The 22,788-nt window shown below is 40.5% G+C and overlaps 1 protein-coding gene across 1 annotated transcript in view; it reads right to left on the bottom strand.

The window, feature by feature from the left end:
* The window catches only part of itgbl1 (integrin, beta-like 1), a 139,460-nt gene that overhangs the window by 52,499 nt on the left and 64,173 nt on the right, over positions 1 to 22,788 (bottom strand). Inside the window, 2 exon segments of the mRNA XM_060928699.1 lie at positions 15,002 to 15,148; positions 17,674 to 17,814. Coding sequence (XP_060784682.1) covers positions 15,002 to 15,148; positions 17,674 to 17,814 — 288 coding nt within the window.

Raw genomic sequence — 22,788 nt, forward strand, 5'->3', positions numbered from 1 at the left:
TGTCATTTCATATTTTTAATGTCTTCAGTATTGTTCTACAACGTCGAAAATCATCAAAATACAGAAAAACCTATGAATGAGTAGGGGTGTCCAAACTTTTGACTGCTACTGTATATGCAAATTATTTATTATATATGATCCTGAATGAATAATATCCATCTTATAGAGGAATTTTGATGGCTGATTAATTTTGCCTTGGACAGGGCCAGTTTAAACCTCAAGTTGTTGTGACAAATTAAGATAATTTAAGGTGCCCTTTGAATAATTCAACCTAATTATGTTTCCTTGCCTCACTTAATCTCTGATTCCCAAAAACTTCTCTGGCTCAATGTGTTCTGTCTTCTGAAAGCAATAAAGCTGAAGACTATATCAGCCACAGAAAATGTATGCACACACACACACACGGAACTGAGTAAAGTAGTATCTGACTGGGAAAGAGGAAATTTTAATTTTAGACTTGAATAGAGTGTATATGACTGGGTTAGAGGAATTTTTAGTTCTGTATTTGAATAATGTATCTTTAATTTCTATACGTCAGCAGAAAGTTCCAGAGAGTTTGTCCCTCAACCTGACCCCTAAACCCATGTGAGAGCATTATTTACTTACACTGCACCAAACCACCAAGAATCCGGAGACCTTTTTTTTTAATTCTTGCAAGGCTCTGGGTTATATCTGGAGCATAGCTGAAGATTTTTATGGTACATTCCATGATTGGAGAGTACCCAACATGGCTTTCCTCATATATGGGTCATAGTTTGAAATATCTGGGCAAAACCACCTCCAGATTCTGTGATATTTTGTGCAGTGTTAAGATTTGTACTTTGTCTAATTTTCCCAGATGAAAATGGGTATTAAAGAGAATCGAAAACCATTTAGCAAACTACATTTCCAGCAATCTCATTTTAATTTCTATCTCATTTTTTCTTTAAAAACACAAACACTGTAGCTGTGATTTGCTAGAAAGCAGTGGGTCCACAGCAGTGACTATATAAATTAGAGGCTAGCAGCAGGTATTGATTCCACCAGTGGCAGCACGTCTGAACAGTTAAATTTTTTTTTCAACATATTGTCTGTTCATTTAAAGAGACAATCTCTTGAGGAACAATACACTGGCATTGTCTCATTTATACTTTGACTGTTTAGAACTAAAGGAATCACATCTTTTCATATGTTAAGGAGGAGCAAAGCTAACTTACTGTGAAATATCAAGAATAAATATACAAACAAATACAAACATGTCAAAACTTTGGAGACACCTGGCTTTTCAAAATGTTCTTAGAATACTGTATTGGCTTTTTTTTTTTTTTGTCTAGTTGCAATGCATATTGAACTATGACCAGCCATATGGTGTAAACAAAATGTTTATCTAAAAGACCTCCCACTTAAGCTATAACAGCTCCATTAATCAGGTTTTGTTCAGAAATACACTGCCATGCCTCTTGCAGGAACTTCCTGCAGTCTGGCTGAACAATTAACCATAGACTGAACTGCCTACTTCCTCTCTACTTCCTCTCCATCTCGTGCACAGCTTGTGTTTGATATAATTGAAAATCAAACTATACTCACTGTGAAATAAAAAGTAAAAAATAAATAAAGACATAAAGAGTTTATATTTTTGTGCTGGCATAATCAGTTTTTGCTGGCATAACCCTGGCATATGGCTAATTTGTTAGATGGAAGCCATTTGTTCACGTCTGCACTCAGCTGGTATTTTCCTGCGTAGAAATGATCATGCTGGTGCCAAAATGGGTGAAGTGGTATGGTGAGGGAGTGATATTTGACAGTGGTATTTTTAAATCCACTTTGATCCAAATTGGTTCCTACCTGCTGAGATGCTGTGTGTGGAGATGTTGTGTCTCATTTCTACTGGCTCAGGCTTTGGCTATATTCTTCATTTTTTGTTGAATCACTTTGCTGTTAACAGGCTACTTCACCTAATCACTAAGTAAATACAACAATAATTTTGTTTCTAACAAAATTGTGAATCATACATCTGACACATCATAAGTACAACCCCGATTCCAAAAAAGTTGGGACAAAGTCCAAATTGTAAATAAAAACGAAATGCAATGATGTGGAAATTTCAAAATTCCATATTTTATTCAGAATAGAACATAGATGGCATATCAAATGTTTAAACTGAGAAAATGTATCATTTAAAGAGAAAAATTAGGTGATTTTAAATTTCATGACAGCAACACAACTCAAAAAAGTTGGGACAAGGCCATGTTTACCACTGTGAGACATCCCCTTTTCTCTTTACAACAGTCTGTAAACGTCTGGGGACTGAGGAGACAAGTTGCTCAAGTTTAGGGATAGGAATGTTAACCCATTCTTGTCTAATGTAGGATTCAAGTTGCTCAACTGTCTTAGGTCTTTTTTGTCGTATCTTCCGTTTTATGATGCGCCAAATGTTTTCTATGAGTGAAAGATCTGGACTGCAGGCTGGCCAGTTAAGTACCCAGACCCTTCTTCTACGCAGCCACGATGCTGTAATTGATGCAGTATGTGGTTTGGCATTGTCATGTTGGAAAATGCAAGGTCTTCCCTGAAAGAGACGTCGTCTGGATGGGAGCACATGTTGCTCTAGAACCTGGATATACCTTTCAGCATTGAAGGTGTCTTTCCAGATGTGTAAGCTGCCCATGCCACACGCACTAATGCAACCCCATACCATCAGAGATGCAGGCTTCTGAACTGAGCGCCGATAACAACTTGGGTCGTCCTTCTCCTCTTTAGTCTGAATGACACGGCGTCCCTGATTTCCATAAAGAACTTCACATTTTAATTTGTCTGACCACAGAACAGTTTTCCACTTTGCCACAGTCCATTTTAAATGAGCCTTGGCCCAGAGAAGACGTCTGCGCTTCTGGATCATGTTTAGATACGGCTTCTTCTTTGAACTATAGAGTTTTAGCTGGCAACGGCAGATGGCACGGTGAATTGTGTTCACAGATAATGTTCTCTGGAAATATTCCTGAGCCCATTTTCTGATTTCCAATATAGAAGCATGCCTGTATGTGATGCAGTGCCGTCTAAGGGCCTGAAGATCACGGGCACCCAGTATGGTTTTCCGGCCTTGACCCTTACGCACAGAGATTCTTCCAGATTCTCTGAATCTTTTGATGATATTATGCACTGTAGATGATGAGATGTTCAAACTCTTTGCAATTTTACACTGTCGAACTCCTTTCTGATATTGCTCCACTATTTGTTGGCACAGAATTAGGGGGATTGGTGATCCTCTTCCCATCTTTACTTCTGAGAGCCGCTGCCACTCCAAGATGCTCTTTTTATACCCAGTTATGTTAATGACCTATTGCCAATTGACCTAATGAGTTGTAATTTGGTCCTCCATCTGTTCCTTTTTTGTACCTTTAACTTTTCCAGCCTCTTATTGCCCCGTCCCAACTTTTTTGAGATGTGTTGCAGTCATAAAATTTCAAATGAGCCAATATTTGGCATGAAATTTCAAAATGTCTCACTTTCGACATTTGATATGTTGTCTATGTTCTATTGTGAATACAATATCAGTTTTTGAGATTTGTAAATTATTGCATTCCATTTTTATTTACAATTTGTACTTTGTCCCAACTTTTTTGGAATCGGGGTTGTAATAACATGCCTTTGAACAACAATAAAATATTTTTACACTTGCACAGCTTAACTCTTTGCCAGGTTACCACATTGATGATTACAAAATGATGCAGTTTTGCCATATTTCTGCACTTGTGCCTTGATTATGAGCCTCTTTGTTAGATCTATTACTGTAAGAAGTAGTAACAGGAGTCAAAATAGTATTAGAAGTAATGTGGGTTTTTTTAAATAAATAAATAAATTTATTATTATTATTATTATTATTACAGTGACTCCAGAAAGCATATTTAGACATTTAGAAAGCAAAAAGAAAGCGCGGGTGGGTGGTGGACAGGGAATGGAGGGGACTATGAATACTTATCAGTTTTGCAGTTTTTGAAGTAAACTTTTTTATTTTTTAAAAATATTTTTAAAGACTTTATTTAATTTTATTTCTGTAGAGAATCACTTCAGAATGAGCAGTTCGATATCCCATCCCATAAAAAATAGATGTTGCAATACAGAAAAAGAGAAATAATCACTGGGGGATGAATACTTTCTGGAGGCACTGTATGAAATATATTGCAAAAAATCATGTTTCCATATACTGTATTTACAGTTTGACCTTGTTGTTATTCAGTAATTTTCTTCTAAAGGGAATTTCTTATTTAATTCAAATCTGGAAATGAATGAGAAAAGATGAGCCCTAAAGTACCCTAATAGCCATTGGAGGACAGACGATCAAAAGTTACTCATTTGTTCTTTTATCAATAAGCCCACAGAAAAACAAGGTCCATTAAAATCTCCCCGTTTGTTTTTGGTGAAACATAAGCATTATTACTCCATAGGTGCTAAAGAAGCACATACACAGACATTACTACTGTACCTTGCTATTCTCATGTAGAGATGAAAAAAAGGGAACAACACTCTTTTTGAGGAGCTGTGCACACTCTGACTCATCAAAATAAACTGTTTTTTTTCTTCTGTTTATACTCAGTAAATGTTTAATTGTTCAGAGACCAGCATCACTACTCAATACACATCTGTAAGTATTTAATAAGCATGAGATAGGACTGCACAAATTAGAAATCAATTGATGAATCATTGAGACTAAAAGGTTAATGAAAGCGTAATTAACCCCATCCTGCAATTGGCAACACTGCTCCCTCAATTCAAGGCAATGATTTCTGTTTACTTATGACCACACTGCAAACTGCAGCAACCATACCATCAAATTTCCTTGGGATTGTACTGTAGGAGGCAATAATGAGAGATCCAAACCACAAAACATCACTCAGGTAATTTTCTCTCATATATACATATCCATTATCTGTAGCTGCTTATCCTGTTCTACAGCCTATCCCAGCTGACTATGGAAGCGGGGTACACCCTGGACAAGTTGCCAGGTAATCGCAGGGCTGACACATAGAGACAAACAACCACTCACACTCACACCTACGGTCAATTTAGAGCCACCAATTAGCCTAACCTCCATGTCTTTGGACTGTGGGGGAAACCGGAGCACCCGGAGGAAACCCACGTAGACACGGGGAAAACATGCAAACTCCACACAAAAAAAGGCCCTCATCAGCCACTGGGCTCGAACCCAGAACCTTCTTGCTGTGAGGTGACGTGTCACCATATCTATCTATCTATCTATCTATCGGAGGGTGGCACGGTGGTGTAGTGGTTAGCACTGTCGCCTCACAGCAAGAAGGTCCGGGTTCGAGCCCCATGGCCGGCAAGGGCCTTTCTGTACAGAGTTTGCATGTTGTCCGCGTGGGTTTCCTCTGGGTGCTCTGGTTTCTCCCACAGTCCAAAGACATGCAGGTTAGGTTAACTGGTGACTCTAAATTGACCGTAGGTGTGAATGTGAGCGTGAATGGTTGTCTGTGTTTATGTGCCAGCCCTGTGATGACCTGGCGACTTGTCCAGGGTGTACCCCGCCTTTTGCCCGTAGTCAGCTGGGATAGGCTCCAGCTTGCCTGCAACCCTGTAGAACAGGATAAAGCGGCTAGAGATGATTAGATTTTATATATATATATATATATATATATATATATATATATATATATATATATATATATATATATATGTGTGTGTGTGTCCAGCAATAGGCACCATTAAAGGAGGTGAAAAATTGCTTTTGCACTGAAATTTCAAAATACAATTAAAGCCACTAGCGGCCTTGACAGGCCCTCGCACGTGTGGTTCTGCAACCCAGGACATTCCACCACCCAACAAAACAGTCACAGGTCATATATTCATCAAATGTTCAAAGGTGATGTGCATGTTGCAAATGCCATGACTGCTTGACGGATGAGAGATAGACAGACAAAGACTGTAAGTGTGTGTGTGTGTGTGTGTGTGTGTGTTTCTCTGGTGTGAAAAATGTACATTTATATATGTACAAAACTATGCATGTGTCTCTTCCTTATCTCTATCTCACGCTGTAATCTTAAGTCATCTTAGCTTTCCTGTGTCTGCAGTGTGTGTGTGTGTACATGCAGAGTTTTCATATGTCTGCAGCAAAATGCACAATGATGGCAGGTCACTATTATTGTGTGTGTGTGTGTGTGTGTGTGTGTGTGCGCATATGTGTGTGCATATGTGTGTGTGTGCTACATGTATAATATATAGATTTAGGCACTGCCTAAAAGCAGAGCTGCCATCTGTTTCTGGGTTGTAGAATTTTCTGATATCATAGCCAGTCTCTTTTGTTTTATTTCTTTACTGGCTAGTACTGGCCACTAGGTGGTGTGTATGACTGGTAATTACTAACACTGACCACTAGGCGGTGTGTATGACTGGTAATTACTAACACTGGCCACTAGGTGGTGTGTGTATATGACTGGTAATTACTAACACTGGCCACTAGGCGGTGTGTATGACTGGTAATTACTAACACTGGCCACTAGGCGGTGTGTATGACTGGTAATTACTAACACTGACCACTAGGCGGTGTGTATGACTGGTAATTACTAACACTGGCCACTAGGTGGTGTGTGTATATGACTGGTAATTACTAACACTGGCCACTAGGCGGTGTGTATGACTGGTAATTACTAACACTGGCCACTAGGCGGTGTGTATGACTGGCAATTACTAACACTGGCCACTAGGAGGTGTGTATGACTGGTGATTACTAACACTGGCCACTAGGTGGTGTGTATGACTGGTAATTACTAACACTGGCCACTAGGCGGTGTGTATGACTGGTAATTACTAACACTGGCCACTAGGCGGTGTGTATGACTGGTAATTACTAACACTGGCCACTAGGCGGTGTGTATGACTGGTAATTACTAACACTGGCCACTAGGCGGTGTGTATGACTGGTAATTACTAACACTGGCCACTAGGCGGTGTGTATGATATAGTCCACTTGCATGTGACGTCACAGCCGATCCAGATTGTAAACAGAAGCCATCTTGTCGGTCAAACGCCATATTTCTGCCATCGCAATTTACCGACACTGACTTTCGTTGTTTTTCGCCCAAATCTGCAAATATTACCGTGCCACAATGCCGGAGAGTTGTATGGCATATAATTACCCCTGTGGGAAATTGAGAGTGATGCAGTGAACGTAGCAGCCGCAAGTGCAGGAGCTCCACTGAACTGTGTGAATGTGTGACTTGCCATGAAGCAACAAGCCTGTGTCTCTCTGAGAGGGAGCAGCCCCTCCCTCCTGTGTGTGTGCGTGTGTGAGAGCGAGCATCCCCTCCCCCATCTGCGCGCTGCGAGCAGAGACACAGAAAGGCACACAGAAAGGGCAGTATAGACCAGTTCACACATATCGCTGCACATGCACAGGGGTCAAAGGTCAAGGCCTCATCGGAGATGAAAACATGGTGGCAAACAAGCCAAACCTTAGCAAATACGCCTTATGGAAGAAGGCAGAATTGCAGAGGCATATGAGAGAACGGGGATTGCCAACTACCATGGGGGTAGAAGAGTTAAGGGCGCTTGCATATGCCACAGATATTTTGAAAATCCAGCCTGTACCGTCCAAGGAAGACGAAGAAAAATCGAGGCATGCACCCGGTGATACTGCCACGCCCACTGCAGTTTTTGACAGGTCAACGACTCATAGTTATAGTTCTATATCTGACATGGAGAAATAATATAAGTCGTGCTGCCTACCAGATTATAGTTGTCTGTTTTATTGTATCAGTACTAGTATCACTTGCTATACTCATCAGTCATGTACTTCAGGTACATCTGACCCTCAGCCTGCTGCCTCAACTGCTGACCTTGCTATATCAGCTTTGTCCAAACCTGACTCTCCACCGAAAGGCAGGAACAAACCAGCAGCCAAAAAGACCAGGCAAAGAAAGACCCGAAAGGGCAGTGGGGACATAACAGAAAATGATAATAGCGTAGGATGTGATCAGTGCTATAAGTGGTATCATTGGGGGTGTGTGGGCTTTGATGTTTGCTGTCTTGATAATGACTGGTTATGTTCAAATTGCTCAGATTGTTAAATTGTAATGTTACTGGTGAACTTCTCGCATGCAGGTCTTTTGTTAATACTTATCAATAGTTCATCAGAACTTCAGTGTTTTTATACCATTTAGTATTACTTTATCATGTATTAAGCTGTACTAGTAGTGTTAGTGTTTTATGTATTTAACCGTGTATTATATGTAGTAAACTATAGTAAAAATATTACTTGCAAAATTAATTCATTAAAACAAAAATATAATTGATCAGCATCTACTTCTGTTAACCAAAAGGTAGTGGGAATATGTGAAATGCATTATTCTTTGCTTAGTATATTTAATAGTAGACAAGGATGTTTCATTTTTGTGTCCATTTACTTTTCATTTTGTAAAATCTGTGAAATTTAAAAATTAAAATTTAAAGGCTTCCATCATTTTGGGACTAGTAGTAGTCATTGCTGGTGTAAGAACTACAGTCACAGAAACTTGTCAGATTTTTATTACAACCAACATTTTACATTTTAAGGCACATGAAAATCAAAATAATACTGTTGTATTTACAGACAATGATTATCGGCAAGAGTGAAAATCAAGGCGGGTCCATGAACATGAATTTGACAAGGTCAGGATATAAACGAACTTTTGCGTTAAACTGTGTGCTTGGATTCACAATTTTTTCTGTATACACTCACTTAAATGTACACTACAGTCTTCTCGCATCCACTGTTCAAGCAGTCGACGTCCATTGTGCCAATCGACAACACAACAGTGTCCCCACAGCGAGCCTGTAGCCTCCGCCATTGTTGACGTGCTCTACTTCCGCTCGTTTATGAGGCCTTAACCTTTGACCTTTCCCACATCTCCTTGCGCGTTGCCGTGTTTGTGAACTCGTCTATTTGCTCAGAGTGCACCCTCCAAACAACGGGGATTTACACGAAATCGGAAGGAGATATTCACAAAATTCTTTCACATTGAGTGCCACAAGGCTCTCCTGAACACGTTGATGTAATTTTTTTTGTCTGTAGTGTAAAAAATGAGGACGCTAGAGAGAGTTAAAAACGAGTGACTTTTCTGATTTTGCAGTACAAGCGCTGCCACGTTTATAATGGGAGTCTATGGGGCAGCGTGCCTGTCCTCTCCTTATTTTAAGGCTTCTCATTTAAAAACTGTAGGGGTAATCGATAAGGGTCACTAATCTGTAGGTCGTTTATTTTAGACATATATCTAGTTATCTGTTCATTAGAAAAATGAGCCGTGTAGTCCGTCGGTTGAAATTGATCCATTTTGTATATGAGTGCAACAATATTCAGCTGTGTTGTTGACTGACAAGATGGCGACTGTTTACATTCCAGCCGGGATTCGGTCACGTGACTGCAAGAGGTCTATGACTGGTAATTACTAACACTGGCCACTAGGCGGTGTGTATGACTGGTAATTACTAACACTGGCCACTAGGCGGTGTGTATGACTGGTAATTACTAACACTGGCCACTAGGCAGTGTGTATGACTGGTAGTTACTAACACTGGCCACTAGGCGGTGTGTATGACTGGTAATTACTAACACTGGCCACTAGGCAGTGTGTATGACTGGTAGTTACTAACACTGGCCACTAGGCAGTGTGTATGACTGGTAATTACTAACACTGGCCACTAGGCGGTGTATGACTGGTAATTACTAACACTGGCCACTAGGCAGTGTGTATGACTGGTAGTTACTAACACTGGCCACTAGGCGGTGTGTATGACTGGTAATTACTAACACTGGCCACTAGGCGGTGTGTATGACTGGTAGTTACTAACACTGACCACTAGGCGGTGTGTATGACTGGTGGTACACGGACACGGACAAACCACAAAAAGTCGACTCGATGGGTTTACCATTTTTTCTTAGGTATGGTGCTCCATTCGGAGCTCCGCTATGAGTGTGAGTGTGTTGGTGGCACTACGTCAGGCATGTCATAGATCAATCCATCAAAGCATTGAAAACTTTTGGCACATTTCCTGCTTGGCCAGATGGTGATACTGTGCTAGGCATGTGATTTAGACGTGTCAATATCATCAGAATCACGATATCCAATATTTTGTAAAGTTTCAGATCAATCCATCAATGAATTGAACATTTTTCCCCATTTTCTGCTTAGCCAGATGGTGGCGCTGTGCTAGGCATCTGAATTACACATGTGAATATCATCGCAATCATAATACACAATATTTTGTAAAGTGTCAGATCAATCAGTTAAGGCATTGCCAATTTCTGGCACATTTCCTGCTTGGCCAGGTGGTGGCGCTATAACAGGCAGGCCCATTGGGCGTCAGGTTATCATAATAATCATAATATCTATTGAAGTAAGAAGTGTCCGACCATACAGTCAATGCACTGTGGCTTTCTGACACGTTTCCTGTTTATGTGTCAAGATATTAAAATCATAAGGCCATTTCAACATGTTACAAGATATCAAAAATCCCTTCGCAATTTAATATCAGCGACATCTTGGCATCACGTATAACAAATTTCACATGAATTTCATGAACCGTCTAGGAGGAGCATGTTAAAATTCATCATGTGTCAAAACACACATATTCAGAACCCTATTATTTCCTTGGCCAGTTGGTGGCGCTATACCAGACAGGCATATTGGGCATCTAGATGTCGTAATAATCACATTCTCTAATAACCTGAAAGGTTTCAGCCAAATCATTAAATGTATTATGACTTCATGACACATTTCCTGTTTATGTGGCGAGTATTAAAAGTCATAATATTGCCATTTCAACATATTACAACATATCAAAAATCCCTTTGCAATTCAACATCAGCAATATCTTGGCATCATGTTTCCCAAGTTTGACATGAATCTGATGAACCGTCTAGGAGGAGTATGTTAAAAATGACCATGTGTCCAAACGCAAATAAGCCCAATTACCTCACTTCCTGTTGGGCGTGGCTAATGCAATGTATATATGAAAGTTGTTCGTCTTGGGACGAACTACATACGTACCGAATTTGGTATGCGTAGCTGAAACTATATGCCAATCCAAGGACTCCATGGCATTAGGGGGCGCTATGAAGTCCCTGGGCCACGCCCGGGGCCAAACGTCTGTGGCTGAGAAGCGGTTACAATGACTGATGTGTGTATCAAATTTCATGAGTTTTCGTGCATGGGAAATGCCTCAAAAAAAGCCAAGCGCAACAGAATAATAATAATAATAATAAAAATCCTTCGAAAAACAATAGGGTCTTCGCACCGAACGGTGCTCGGGCCCTAATAATACAATCACATCTCTTCAACTGTGGCTCATCCTTGATTGTTATTATACATTATTGGTCATATGCTATATATTTTTTCTATGTTTTTTTTTCTGTTTTATCTTTTGCAATTATGACCACCTGATATGTGCAATAAGTGTGTTTCATCTACTTCATAATTCCTCAAATTTAGTATTTATCTTAGGTATATTTTTTCTTTATATATATATATATATATATATATATATATATATATATATATATATATATATATATATATGTGTGTGTGTGTGTATATATATATATATGTATGTATATTACTTGTGTGGCTTGATATGTCTTCTTCTGCTGCTATCAACTATACTGCTGCAAACAGGAAATTTCCCCATTGTGGGATAATAAAGGTCTTCTTATCTTATTGATTCTACTTCTGTGAATGTGTTTTTTGCACTGTGTTAGTTTGAATATATCCCCCAAAACAATTTCACATTTTGAAAATATGCAGCTGATCTTTTTCTGCAATTAGATATTACTGGGTGAAGAATAAGAAGCTATTGTGCTGGGCTTGGTTTGCTCTCTGGCTTTAGTAGTGGAATACTATAGTAGTCATGCCCCAGAGGAACACTTGCTCATATTCGACTGGGCTGAAACATTCATTACACTCCATTAAATGCAGGGCTTGTAGCATTCCTGGGTTACATTATTCCATAAAGACACAGGGAATACCAGAGTCTTCTCCAAGAACACTAACTCTAATGTGGTATAACTTGCTTGGTATAATATATTGTAGTGTTACTGTGTGTTATTGAACTTGCAGAGTTCTACTGTCAACTTATTACAGTATTGATCTTTGCTGTTCCTTTTATTATATTATCTTAGTGGAAACCCTTAGAAAGTTATTGACAATCAGGATTTTTTGTAACAAACGCAATTACTGTATATTTTACTAGCAGGTTACCTGGCATTGCCAGGGTTGTGCAAAACTCTGGGTTGCCCCTAGACTTCCATGTCAAATTTGGTGCAGATCCATCAAGAAATGGTGATGTTAACCCAAGACAAACAAAAATCCAAACATCCACCACCCATGGGCCCACCAGAGACCTCCTGGGGCCCAAATATGGAATTTCTGAGTTCTGTCAAATTTTGGCTATCTCCTGTACCTACTTGCCAAATTTGGTGAAAATCCATTGAGAAATGGTGACGTTAGCTCAAGACAAACAAACAAACAAACTTTGCCGCTTATTATATAGATGAGCTACTAGGGGCGTAAACCAGGTTTTTACACAGTGCTATATGTTTTTGATTCTTAAGACCAAATTTGGTGAAATTCAATATTTCAGTATTTAATGATACAACTGACTCTGTTATGATATCATACAATACAATTAATTTATTAGCCTTTGATCAATATTTCACCAAATTTGTTCAGAATCTGTCATAAGTTTATTGTTAATTCATGAATGACGATGACGTAGAAAAGGATTATTTTAAGCAACAGTGTTCTAAGCAAATCACTTTGCTAGCCTATTTACATATCAGAACAAAAATCTGTCCTTTTCTGATAATTTATGATCAGTTATAATAAGTAGTAATAAATTTATAGCCAACTATTTTCAATAACAAACAATTTATGACCGTTGGCTCAATTAATTCCAGTTGTTGTCTTTTAAATTAATACATCAATCTAAATTGTCCAGTTGTTATACCTCTACCGGTATGGGCGACTCATACACTAGCCAGGTATGAGTAAAAAAAAAAGTGTCAGGTGACCCTCAAGAGTACACCTTTTGTATGTTTTGTGTGTATTCTTTACCTAGATACATAAAGCTAATTAAAGGTCCTTAATGTCCAATTAATCCAGTAAAGGCAACGGGAAACCACTACTGTAATTCTTCCCTACAGACTTTGATGGCTGAAGCCGTCAGAGCGACCACATCACTGCAGTGATATGCCAGATAGATAGCTAGAACGTCCAATTGTGTATCTTTTTAAATATTTTTTAAAGGTAAACTACATTCACATAACCATGTATTACATACACACTAATTGTACAAAAGATGTAAATTTGCAGAGGTGGAAATTCTCATCTCATCTCATTATCTGTAGCCGCTTTATCCTGTTCTACAGGGTCGCAGGCAAGCTGGAGCCTATCCCAGCTGCCTACGGGCGAAAGGCGGGGTACACCCTGGACAAGTCACCAGGTCATCACAGGGCGAGGTGGAAATCACTTGATTAATTTACTTTCAGGGTGGCACGGTGGTGTAGTGGTTAGCACTGTCATCTCACAGAAAGAAGGTTCTGGGTTCGAGCCCAGTGGCCGACGGGGGCCTTTCTGTGTGGAGTTTGCATGTTCTCCCCGTGTCTGCATGGGTTTCCTCCGGGTGCTCCGGTTTCCCCCACAGTCCAAAGACATGCAGGTTAGGCTAATTGGTGGCTCTAAATTGACCGTAGGTGTGAATGGTTGTTTGTCTCTGTGTGTCAGCCCTGCAGTGACCTGGTGACTTGTCCAGGGTGTACCCCGCCTCTCGCCCATAGTCAGCTGGGATAGGCTCCAGCTTGCCCACGACCCTGCACAAGATAAGTGGTTATGGAATATGGATAATTACTTTTGATGTTACTATACTTACTATTTTTCAGTGTATTTATGTACACATTACTTGAGTATCATTGAAATTGAATAATTGTACTCTTACTTTATTACAGTTCCAAGAAAAAAACTTACTTATTACTCCTAATATTGTTATTTAGGCCTTCAACGTATTCATTACATTACACTCTCAAAGGTATCATCATCTCTCATCCAGCTATCATTTCAGTTTAGCATACAATCAGATTAATCAATGTACATATAAACTATCAAGAATTGTGCCAATTCATCCATTGTGGTAGCTGTCTCATGGTACACAATGTAGTTAGCTCTGTAGCTAGCCATGTCTGTTTGAATATGGACTGCAGTGTTAAATTTGATTATGAGTGTCCCTGGCCTTACCACTGTAAAATGTTTCAGTATGCTGGAGTAATCAAACGCTCATATAAAACGTGCTTTCTTTGTCACTGTAGAAAGCATGAATAACTAATTTGCAAAAGCATGTATAAACTTTCTCTTATAACACGATAATTTCTCAGTACTTTTTCCACGCCTGATCTCTTGATGGTAGTACGTCAGTTCCAATAAAATGTCTAGTTTAGTGCCCTTTTTCTGAGAGTGTAACAATTAATCAAAGATCGTGTGAGATAAGGGGGCGGAACAGTGGTGTAGTGGTTAGCACTGTCACCTCACAGCAAGAAGGTTCTGGGTTTGAGCCCAGTGGCCGACGGGGGCCTTTCTGTGTGGAGTTTGCATGTTCTCCCCATGTCTGCGTGGGTTTCCTCCGGGTGCTCCGGTTTCCCCCACAGTCCAAAGACATGCAGGTTAGGTTAACTGGTGACTCTAAATTGACCGTAGGTGTGAATGTGAGTGTGAATGGTTGTTTGTCTCTACGTGTCAGCCCTGCGATGATCTAGCGACTTGTCCAGGGTGTACCCCGCCTTTCGCCCATAGTCAGCTGGGATAGGCTCCAGCTTGCCTGCAACCCTGTACAGGATAAGCGGTTATGGATAATGGATGGATGGATGGATGGATGGATGGATGGATGGATGGATGGATAGTGTGAAATAAGCTAATTCTCACTTAAGTTGTGTGTAAATTTGCAAAAGTGCTTTTTGCTTTGGAAAAACAGTTATTTTGAGATGTACCTCTGCCGTGACAGGGCAGGTTGGAGGTCCCTCTGCACTTCTTCTGACTGGCTTCCACAGAGAGTGAACAGGACACAGGATGCTCACATTTCTTGCCTGTCCAGCCCTCTTGGCAGTCACACCTACCGCAGTGACATTGTCCGTGGCCTACAGAAGCAATGAAGAAGCAAAATCAGCTGTGACTTTGTTCTGGAGACTGGCACAGCAAATCACACTATATGTGACTCCTCACAAGTTCGCTCCGCCTTCCTCTGCAGGCAGAACACATTGTCCTGACCATTGAGTTATGCCTCGAAATTAAACACAGATGTGCATATGTTTTTCTTTCTTGCCTCATGTCTGTGAGCTCAGGCTAATCCAGCAGCCCCATGTTTAAAGGAGAGGTAAGGGAGCATTGAATAACACATGGAAGGAGTACAGGCCCACCCTTATTGTTTCAGTCAAAGCAGCATTTCCACCACAACACTTGATTTGCCTGCTATTTTAGGGCTTGTGGCTGAGCAAATTGTGCTTGATTATGAGTAGGTCACATGACCATAATATGAATGTAGGTTACAACTGTGCTTGGAAATCAATAATTTACTTGAAACCCCTGGTAGTATTACTTCTCTGCTCAGTCTTTTTTTTTTAATATTGTCTGTATTTCATTGTTCTGCACTTTAAAGCGAGACAACCTTTCAATTTCATAAAATTGGTGAAATTTAGTTCCCTCTGAAATTTGGTCATTGTGATATATGTTTATTTCTGTAATATATATATCTCATCTCATCTCATTATCTCTAGCCGCTTTATCCTTCTACAGGGTCGCAAGCAAGCTGGAGCCTATCCCAGCTGACTACGGGCGAAAGGCAGGGTACACCCTGGACAAGTCGCCAAGTCATCACAGGGCTGACACATAGACACAGACAGCCATTCACACTCACACCTATGGTCAATTTAGAGTCACCAGTTAACCTAACCTGCATGTCTTTGGACTGTGGGGGAAACCGGAGCACCCGGAGGAAACCCACGCGGACACGGGGAGAACATGCAAACTCCACACAGAAAGGCCCTCGCCAGCCCCGGGGCTCGAACCCAGGACATTCTTGCTGTGAGGCGACAGCGCTAACCACTACACCACCGTGCCGCCGTAATATATATATATAAAAAAAAAACTAACTAAATATCAGGCCATTCTGTGGTTGGGAAGTTATTATCCCCCGCCCAAATGAAGTTTGGCTGGGGATATAGAAACGGGTTCCGTCCGGCCGTTTGTCTGGCTGTCCATCTATCCGGTCACATTTTCGTTTCTGGTCCATATCTTTAAAACTACTGAAGATATCTTCATGAAACTTTGTATACATATCAAGCAACATGTGACCTGGTGCCTTTTGCTATTTTGGATTTTTTAAAAAAAGTATTTTTCAAATTTTTACATAAAAAATAGATTTTGACTTAGTTTCTAAGAGCAATGTTAATTTCCGGAGCATATATCCAAAACTATTCATGATACAGATTTGAAACTTGGTATACATGTTAACAAGGTGATGTACCAGTAGATGTGCCTTTTCATACTAAGAAATTTGAGAAATTTAAATTTTTCATGTTTCCATGGAAACAATTTCAGACTTAGTCTCTAAGGTTAGTCTTGGGGTAGGTTTTGTTTCCGGAGCAGAACTTGAAAACTATGAGTGGTACGGTCTTGAAAGTTGGTATATGTGTTGATTAAGTAATGTATATGTGCCTTTTGATAATAAGAAATGTGAGAAATTTAAATTTTTAGCTCACCTGGACCAAAGGTCCGGTGGGCTTATGCCATGGGCTGCTGAGATCAGTGTAAAGAGGTAGGGTTGGTTTCCTGCAGTAGAACTTGAAAAATGTAACAAATAATATCTTGAAACTTGGTATATAGTTGGTATATAGGGTGGGGGATATAGATGACTCTGTCTTCTTGTTTAATTTGAGGGGATTCCCTAGCAAATAATGGGCATGAAATCGTTTGCTTCACGCAGTCAAGCAGACAGAGGAAGTCTGTGTACACATGCGCAGGTTTACCTTCCTCTTCTTCTTCTTCTTCTTCTTATTTTCCTTCTTCTTCTTTTGGGTTTTACAGCAGCTGGCATCCAGTGTTGTATTACTGGCATCTACAGGTTTACCTTGACCGTGCACTGACAGTTCCATCATTCTGTCGCTAAACAAACAGCTGATCACACCGACGTGCTCACTGACCGCCGATATTTATTAGTTTGGTCCTGCATTTCCTTTCGTACGCAACATAACGTCTTTTCTTCTTGCTTTCTGTTACTGCAGTCGGTCTTTCACGTTTCATTCGCGTCCTCCATTTTTCTCTCCTGTTTCAAATTTGTATCCCGCAATGCCTTGCACGAAAGGGTAAAGCCCACCACATAATGCATGACGTAGTATTTTGAATTGGGTCATGGTGAAGCAGGAAAAAATAGTGGAGAATTTAGGGCCATGTGGCCTTAAATTCATTAATTGTTCCATTTTCAAAAAAAATTAATAAAATTGGAAATCTATGATTTCAAATTCAGTACCTTTCAGTCCACTAAACAAAAATAATTGGGTGTCAGGGAAAATTCTTTTCATGACCTACACTTGAAAAATCTGAACGGCAGTCTACCTTTAACCTTGTGCATTTTAAATTGCAGTTGGTAAATGTATTTTATTTTTACCAGAGCAGAACCTGTCTGAGTATCTGTCATATGTAGCATGGCAGCTCCTCTCATCACACTCGCATGTGTCTCCATGGATGTCACCCCAGTCCCCTGATGGATCAACATCATAGCAGGTACATTCTCCACATACACAGGTCCCTGCCAAGAAAAATAGATGGTACATGGTAGAGTGAGTAAATGCTGAGTGTATGCTTTGTCCTTAATGGCTTTCATAAAGCATAGCAGTTTTAGAAAGCATATTCAAAGAGTCCATGAAACCAAATGGTTAAGAAGCTACATTGTCTCAAACACAACTTTGGATCAATTCTGTCCATGTTGTTTTACTGTTTCAACCCTGAAAATTCTAAGTGGGGCTTTACTTACATTCTTCACTCTTGTACAGTAACTACATATATTTTCCTATTAGTGTTACTATAGTGAATACTGAATAGAGCATAATAGTAACTGAATAGCATGTTTTAATATAAATAACCAGATAGCAAGAGGTTAACCACAAAAAAAGCTGTTTTTTCCCCCAAGAGTGTATAACTGAAATGCCGTTGAAGGAGAAAAGTGGCTTCAGCCAGTTCCCAAATTTTCTGGAACAGTTTGGCGGAGGAACAGAGTCAGGGGAAACACCTCCACTCAGATGCACCCGAGCCAAGCTGCTACACTGCTCAAAATCCCATTTTCTCTCATCTGCTCCAGTGAAGAGAGGGCACATGAATAGCCTTGCCATCTGCCAGCCTCATACTGCTGCTGCTGCCATTGGTCTGACCTACAATAACCTTACATCCTTTGTGTACTTCAAGAATGCTCTTTCTTATGTACATTTATATTGTTTTCTCTTTTGGGAGTGTATATAGTCAGTGTATTTACTTTAGCAGTGTATTTTCAAATAATGACAGTCTGACTGAGGGGGCATGGTGGCACAGCAGGTCACATTGTTGCCTCATAGCTGCAGGGTCCACGGTTCAATCCTGAGCTTGGGTTCTTGTTTTGGTGGAGTTTTGCAGATTCTACCCATATGGGTTCCTTCTGATGAGTCGGTGGATTGTCTTCTCTAAATTGCCCCTAGGTGTGAATAAGTGTGTGAATGTGCGTGCATGGTGCCCTGCAGAGTACTGGTGTCTCATCCAGAGTGTACTTCTGAAAGATTGTGAGTCCACATTTTTAATCTGTTCTGGGTGTGATGTCTACATTTGGTCACCTAGTAACAAAATTACTGTATATTTAACAGCTCATCTCATCTCATTATCTCTAGCCGCTTTATCCTTCTACAGGGTCACAGGCAAGCTGGAGCCTATCCCAGCTGACTACGGGCGAAAGGCAGGGTACACCCTGGACAAGTCGCCAGGTCATCACAGGGCTGACACATAGACACAGACAACCATTCACACTCACATTCACACCTACGGTCAATTTAGAGTCACCAGTTAACCTAACCTGCATGTCTTTGGACTGTGGGGGAAACCGGAGCCCCCGGAGGAAACCCACGCGGACACGGGGAGAACATGCAAACTCCACACAGAAAGGCCCTCGCCGGCCCCGGGGCTCGAACCCAGGACCTTCTTGCTGTGAGGTGACAGCGCTAACCACTACACCACCGTGCCGCCCTATTTAACAGCTATTCCACAAAATCGAGTCATACATGAGCTGATAGCCGATGAGGCGCGTAACGCTGAGTTGGTTATAAGCCATGTACGATGAGATTGAGCGGAATAACTTTTATTCTATCCACATTCACTGGATTTTGAGAAAGAGAGCATTTTTATTTTTTGCAAATTTGATAAATAAAAACTTTATACCAAGCATCAGATAAAATCATTTCCGCTTAGAATGTAAACAAACCGGTGAAATGACAGTAGCAATTTGTGAAAAAATGCTATAATAATAATTCTTGAAAAATTAAAAAAAAGATACGTTCTTACCATCAAATACTTTTATTCCGTATTTTGTTGCTTTTTTATTTTTATTTTTTGGGGTTTTCTTCTTCTTTAGGGTTTTTTGGCAGTTGGCAAACCACCTTAAAGGTGCATTACCACCACCGACTGGGCTGGAGTGTGGAACAGGAGATATGGGTGTGTGTGTGTGTGTGTGTGTGTGTGTGTGTGTGTGTGTGTGTGTGTGTGTGTGTGTGTGTGTTCTGTTTCTTTTACATATTTGATAATTTTTGCAGGTTTTGTTTTCGAGTAGAGTTTTTATTTCACCCTTGGTTGATTCAGCAACACACTCCGCCATTTTGTTTTTCTCTACTCACGGTATATGAGCTGATATCCTAGTAGTAGAGTAGCCAATCAGAGCACGCAATTGCTCATATGAGTGAATGTGGACAGAATAATGACTGTTAATTTTAATGCCACTGATAGATTTTTTTTTTCTTGGTCCTGAACTGAACTGTCTAAAACTTTAAAACAGAGATGAATGTAAGACTGTTGACACTTCACTTTTTGATTTAATGGATACGCTATTTCTGGGACTGAGAGGTTGAATGGCTAAATGCAAAAGGGATGTTGTCATTTAACTAGATACCAGCGATCCACTGAGAGCTATCAACTGCAAAGTAGAATAGGTAATTGAAGCCTGGGAATAGAATATTAAAATAGAAGAAGCAGAAGAGTGACAAAGCACTTCAATTTTGCCCTGGAGCAAACAAACGTGGCGCCTTTTTTAACGAGCAAAGCAAAGGTGAATCTCTTTCAACCGCCTTCAGTCTGTTTAGGTTTCCCCACTGTGTTTACAATCTCATGCATCTTTAAGCAGGTTCATTGTATTTTGCATTTCCGATAAAACTGGGCATTTCAGGTGTATCTAAATCACAGTTTGAATTGTTCCGTCTGGCCACATTAATAGGAACACTTGTACCTCATACACATTCATGCTATTATCCAATCAGCTAGTCATGTGGCAGCAGCACAGATACAGGTCAGTTGTGCAGATACAGGTCAAGAGCTTCAGTTAAAGGTCACATCAATCAGAATGGGTGAAAATGTGATCACACTGATTTTGTGGCATGGTTGTTGGCTCTATGTTAGTTTAGTTCTGTGGGTGGAAATGCGTTTTTGATAAAAGAGGTCAGAACAGAATGGCCAGACTGGTTTGAGCTGCCAGGAAAGCTTTAGTAATTCACATCATTCACTTTTTACAACTTTGGTGAGCAGAGAAGCATCTCAGAATGCATAGCATGCCAAACCTTAAAGGTAGACGAGACGGCCTTTCGGATTTTTCAAGTGTAGGCCATAAAAAGAATTCTTCCTGATACCCAATTATTTTTGTTTCGTGGGCCGGAAACTACTGAATTTGAATCACAGACTTCCAATTTTATTAGTTTTTTTAATAGACCAATTAATGAATTTAGGGCCATGTGGCTCTAAATTCTCTGCTGTTTTTTCCTGCTTTACCATGACCCAATTCAAGATACTATGTCATGCATCACATGGTGGGCTTTCCCCCTTCACACAAGGCATTGTGGGATACAAATTTGAAACGGGAGAGAAAAATGGAGGACGCAAATGAAACGTGAAAGACCGACTACAGTAACGGAAAGCGAGAAGAAAAGACGTTATGTTGCGAAGGAAAGGAAATGCAGGACCAAACTAATAAATATCAGTGGTCAGCGAGCACCTCGGTGTGATCAGCTGCTCGTTTAGTGACAGAATGATGTAACTGTGAGTGCACGGTCAAGGTAAACCTGTGCATGGCAGTAATGCAACACTGTGGATGCCAGCTGCTGTAAAACCCAAAAGAAGAAGGTAAACCTGTGCATGTGCACATGGACTTCCTCTGTCTGCTTGACTGCGTGAACCGAGCGATTTCATGCACATTATTTGCGAGGGAATCCCCTCAAATTAAATAACTTCCCAGCCACAGAATGGCCTGATATTTTGTGAGATGTTACAGAAATAAACATACATCACAATGACCAAATTTCAGAGGGAACTATGAAATCGAAACGCCTTCTAGCTTTAAGGTGGATAGGCTACAACTTGCAGTAGACCACAGTGGGTTCCACTCTTTTCAGTTAAGAACATGAATCTGAGACTACAGTGGACACAGACTCACCAAAACTGGACAATTGAAGATTGTAAAATGATGTTTTCCAAAACTGAGAAATTTACTTGAAGTAATCCAGAAATACATTTACAGGATTTGGTAGATGCCCTTATCTTGAGTGACTTGCATACATCTCATTTATACATTTGGGCAGTTGATGGTTAAGGGCCCTATTCAAGGGCCCAGCAGTGGTAGCGTCACTGTAAAAAAAAAAAAAATTAGTCAAGCCAACTTAAAAATGTAACGCAACCTGCTGCCAAAGGATTTTGAGTAAACTCAACTCCGGGCCAAATAGTTGTGCTGACTTAAGTCGACACAGATGAGTATTTTATGTTGACCTTACTTTATTTAGCAAGTTCAGTGCATTCAAATTGTGATGTTGAAATAAATTGAAATAATCATTCCAATTAACTTGGAAAAGCAAGTTGGCACAAAAAACATTAAGTTATCCTAAATTATTCTTTTTTTGGGCTTTTTCCACCTTTATTGGATAGGACAGTGTAGAGACAGGAAATGAGCAGGAGAGAGAGAGACGGGGAGGGCTCGGGAAATGACCTCGGGTCGGAATCGAACCCGGGTCCCCGGATTTATGGTATGGCGCCTTATCCACGATGCCCCGAAATGTTCTTTTAAGTTCACATAGAAGAGTATTTTATGTTGAGTTGACTTGACTTGCCTTTAGAAATTCAGTCCAACAAATTCATCTCATCTCATTATCTCTAGCCGCTTTATCCTGTTCTACAGGGTCGCAGGCAAGCTGGAGCCTATCCCAGCTGACTATGGGCGAAAGGCGGGGTACACCCTGGACAAGTCGCCAGGTCATCACAGGGCTGACACATAGACACAGACAACCATTCACACTCACATTCACACCTACGGTCAATTTAGAGTCACCAGTTAACCTAACCTGCATGTCTTTGGACTGTGGGGGAAACCGGAGCACCCAGAGGAAACCCATGCGGACACGGGGAGAACATGCAAACTCCGCACAGAAAGGCCCTTGTCGGCCACGGGGCTCGAACCCGGACCTTCTTGCTGTGAGGCGACAGCGCTAACCACTACACCACCGTGCCGCTGTCC

This window comes from Neoarius graeffei, chromosome 9 (assembly GCF_027579695.1).
Source record: "Neoarius graeffei isolate fNeoGra1 chromosome 9, fNeoGra1.pri, whole genome shotgun sequence".
NCBI classification, from domain to species: Eukaryota; Metazoa; Chordata; class Actinopteri; order Siluriformes; family Ariidae; genus Neoarius; species Neoarius graeffei.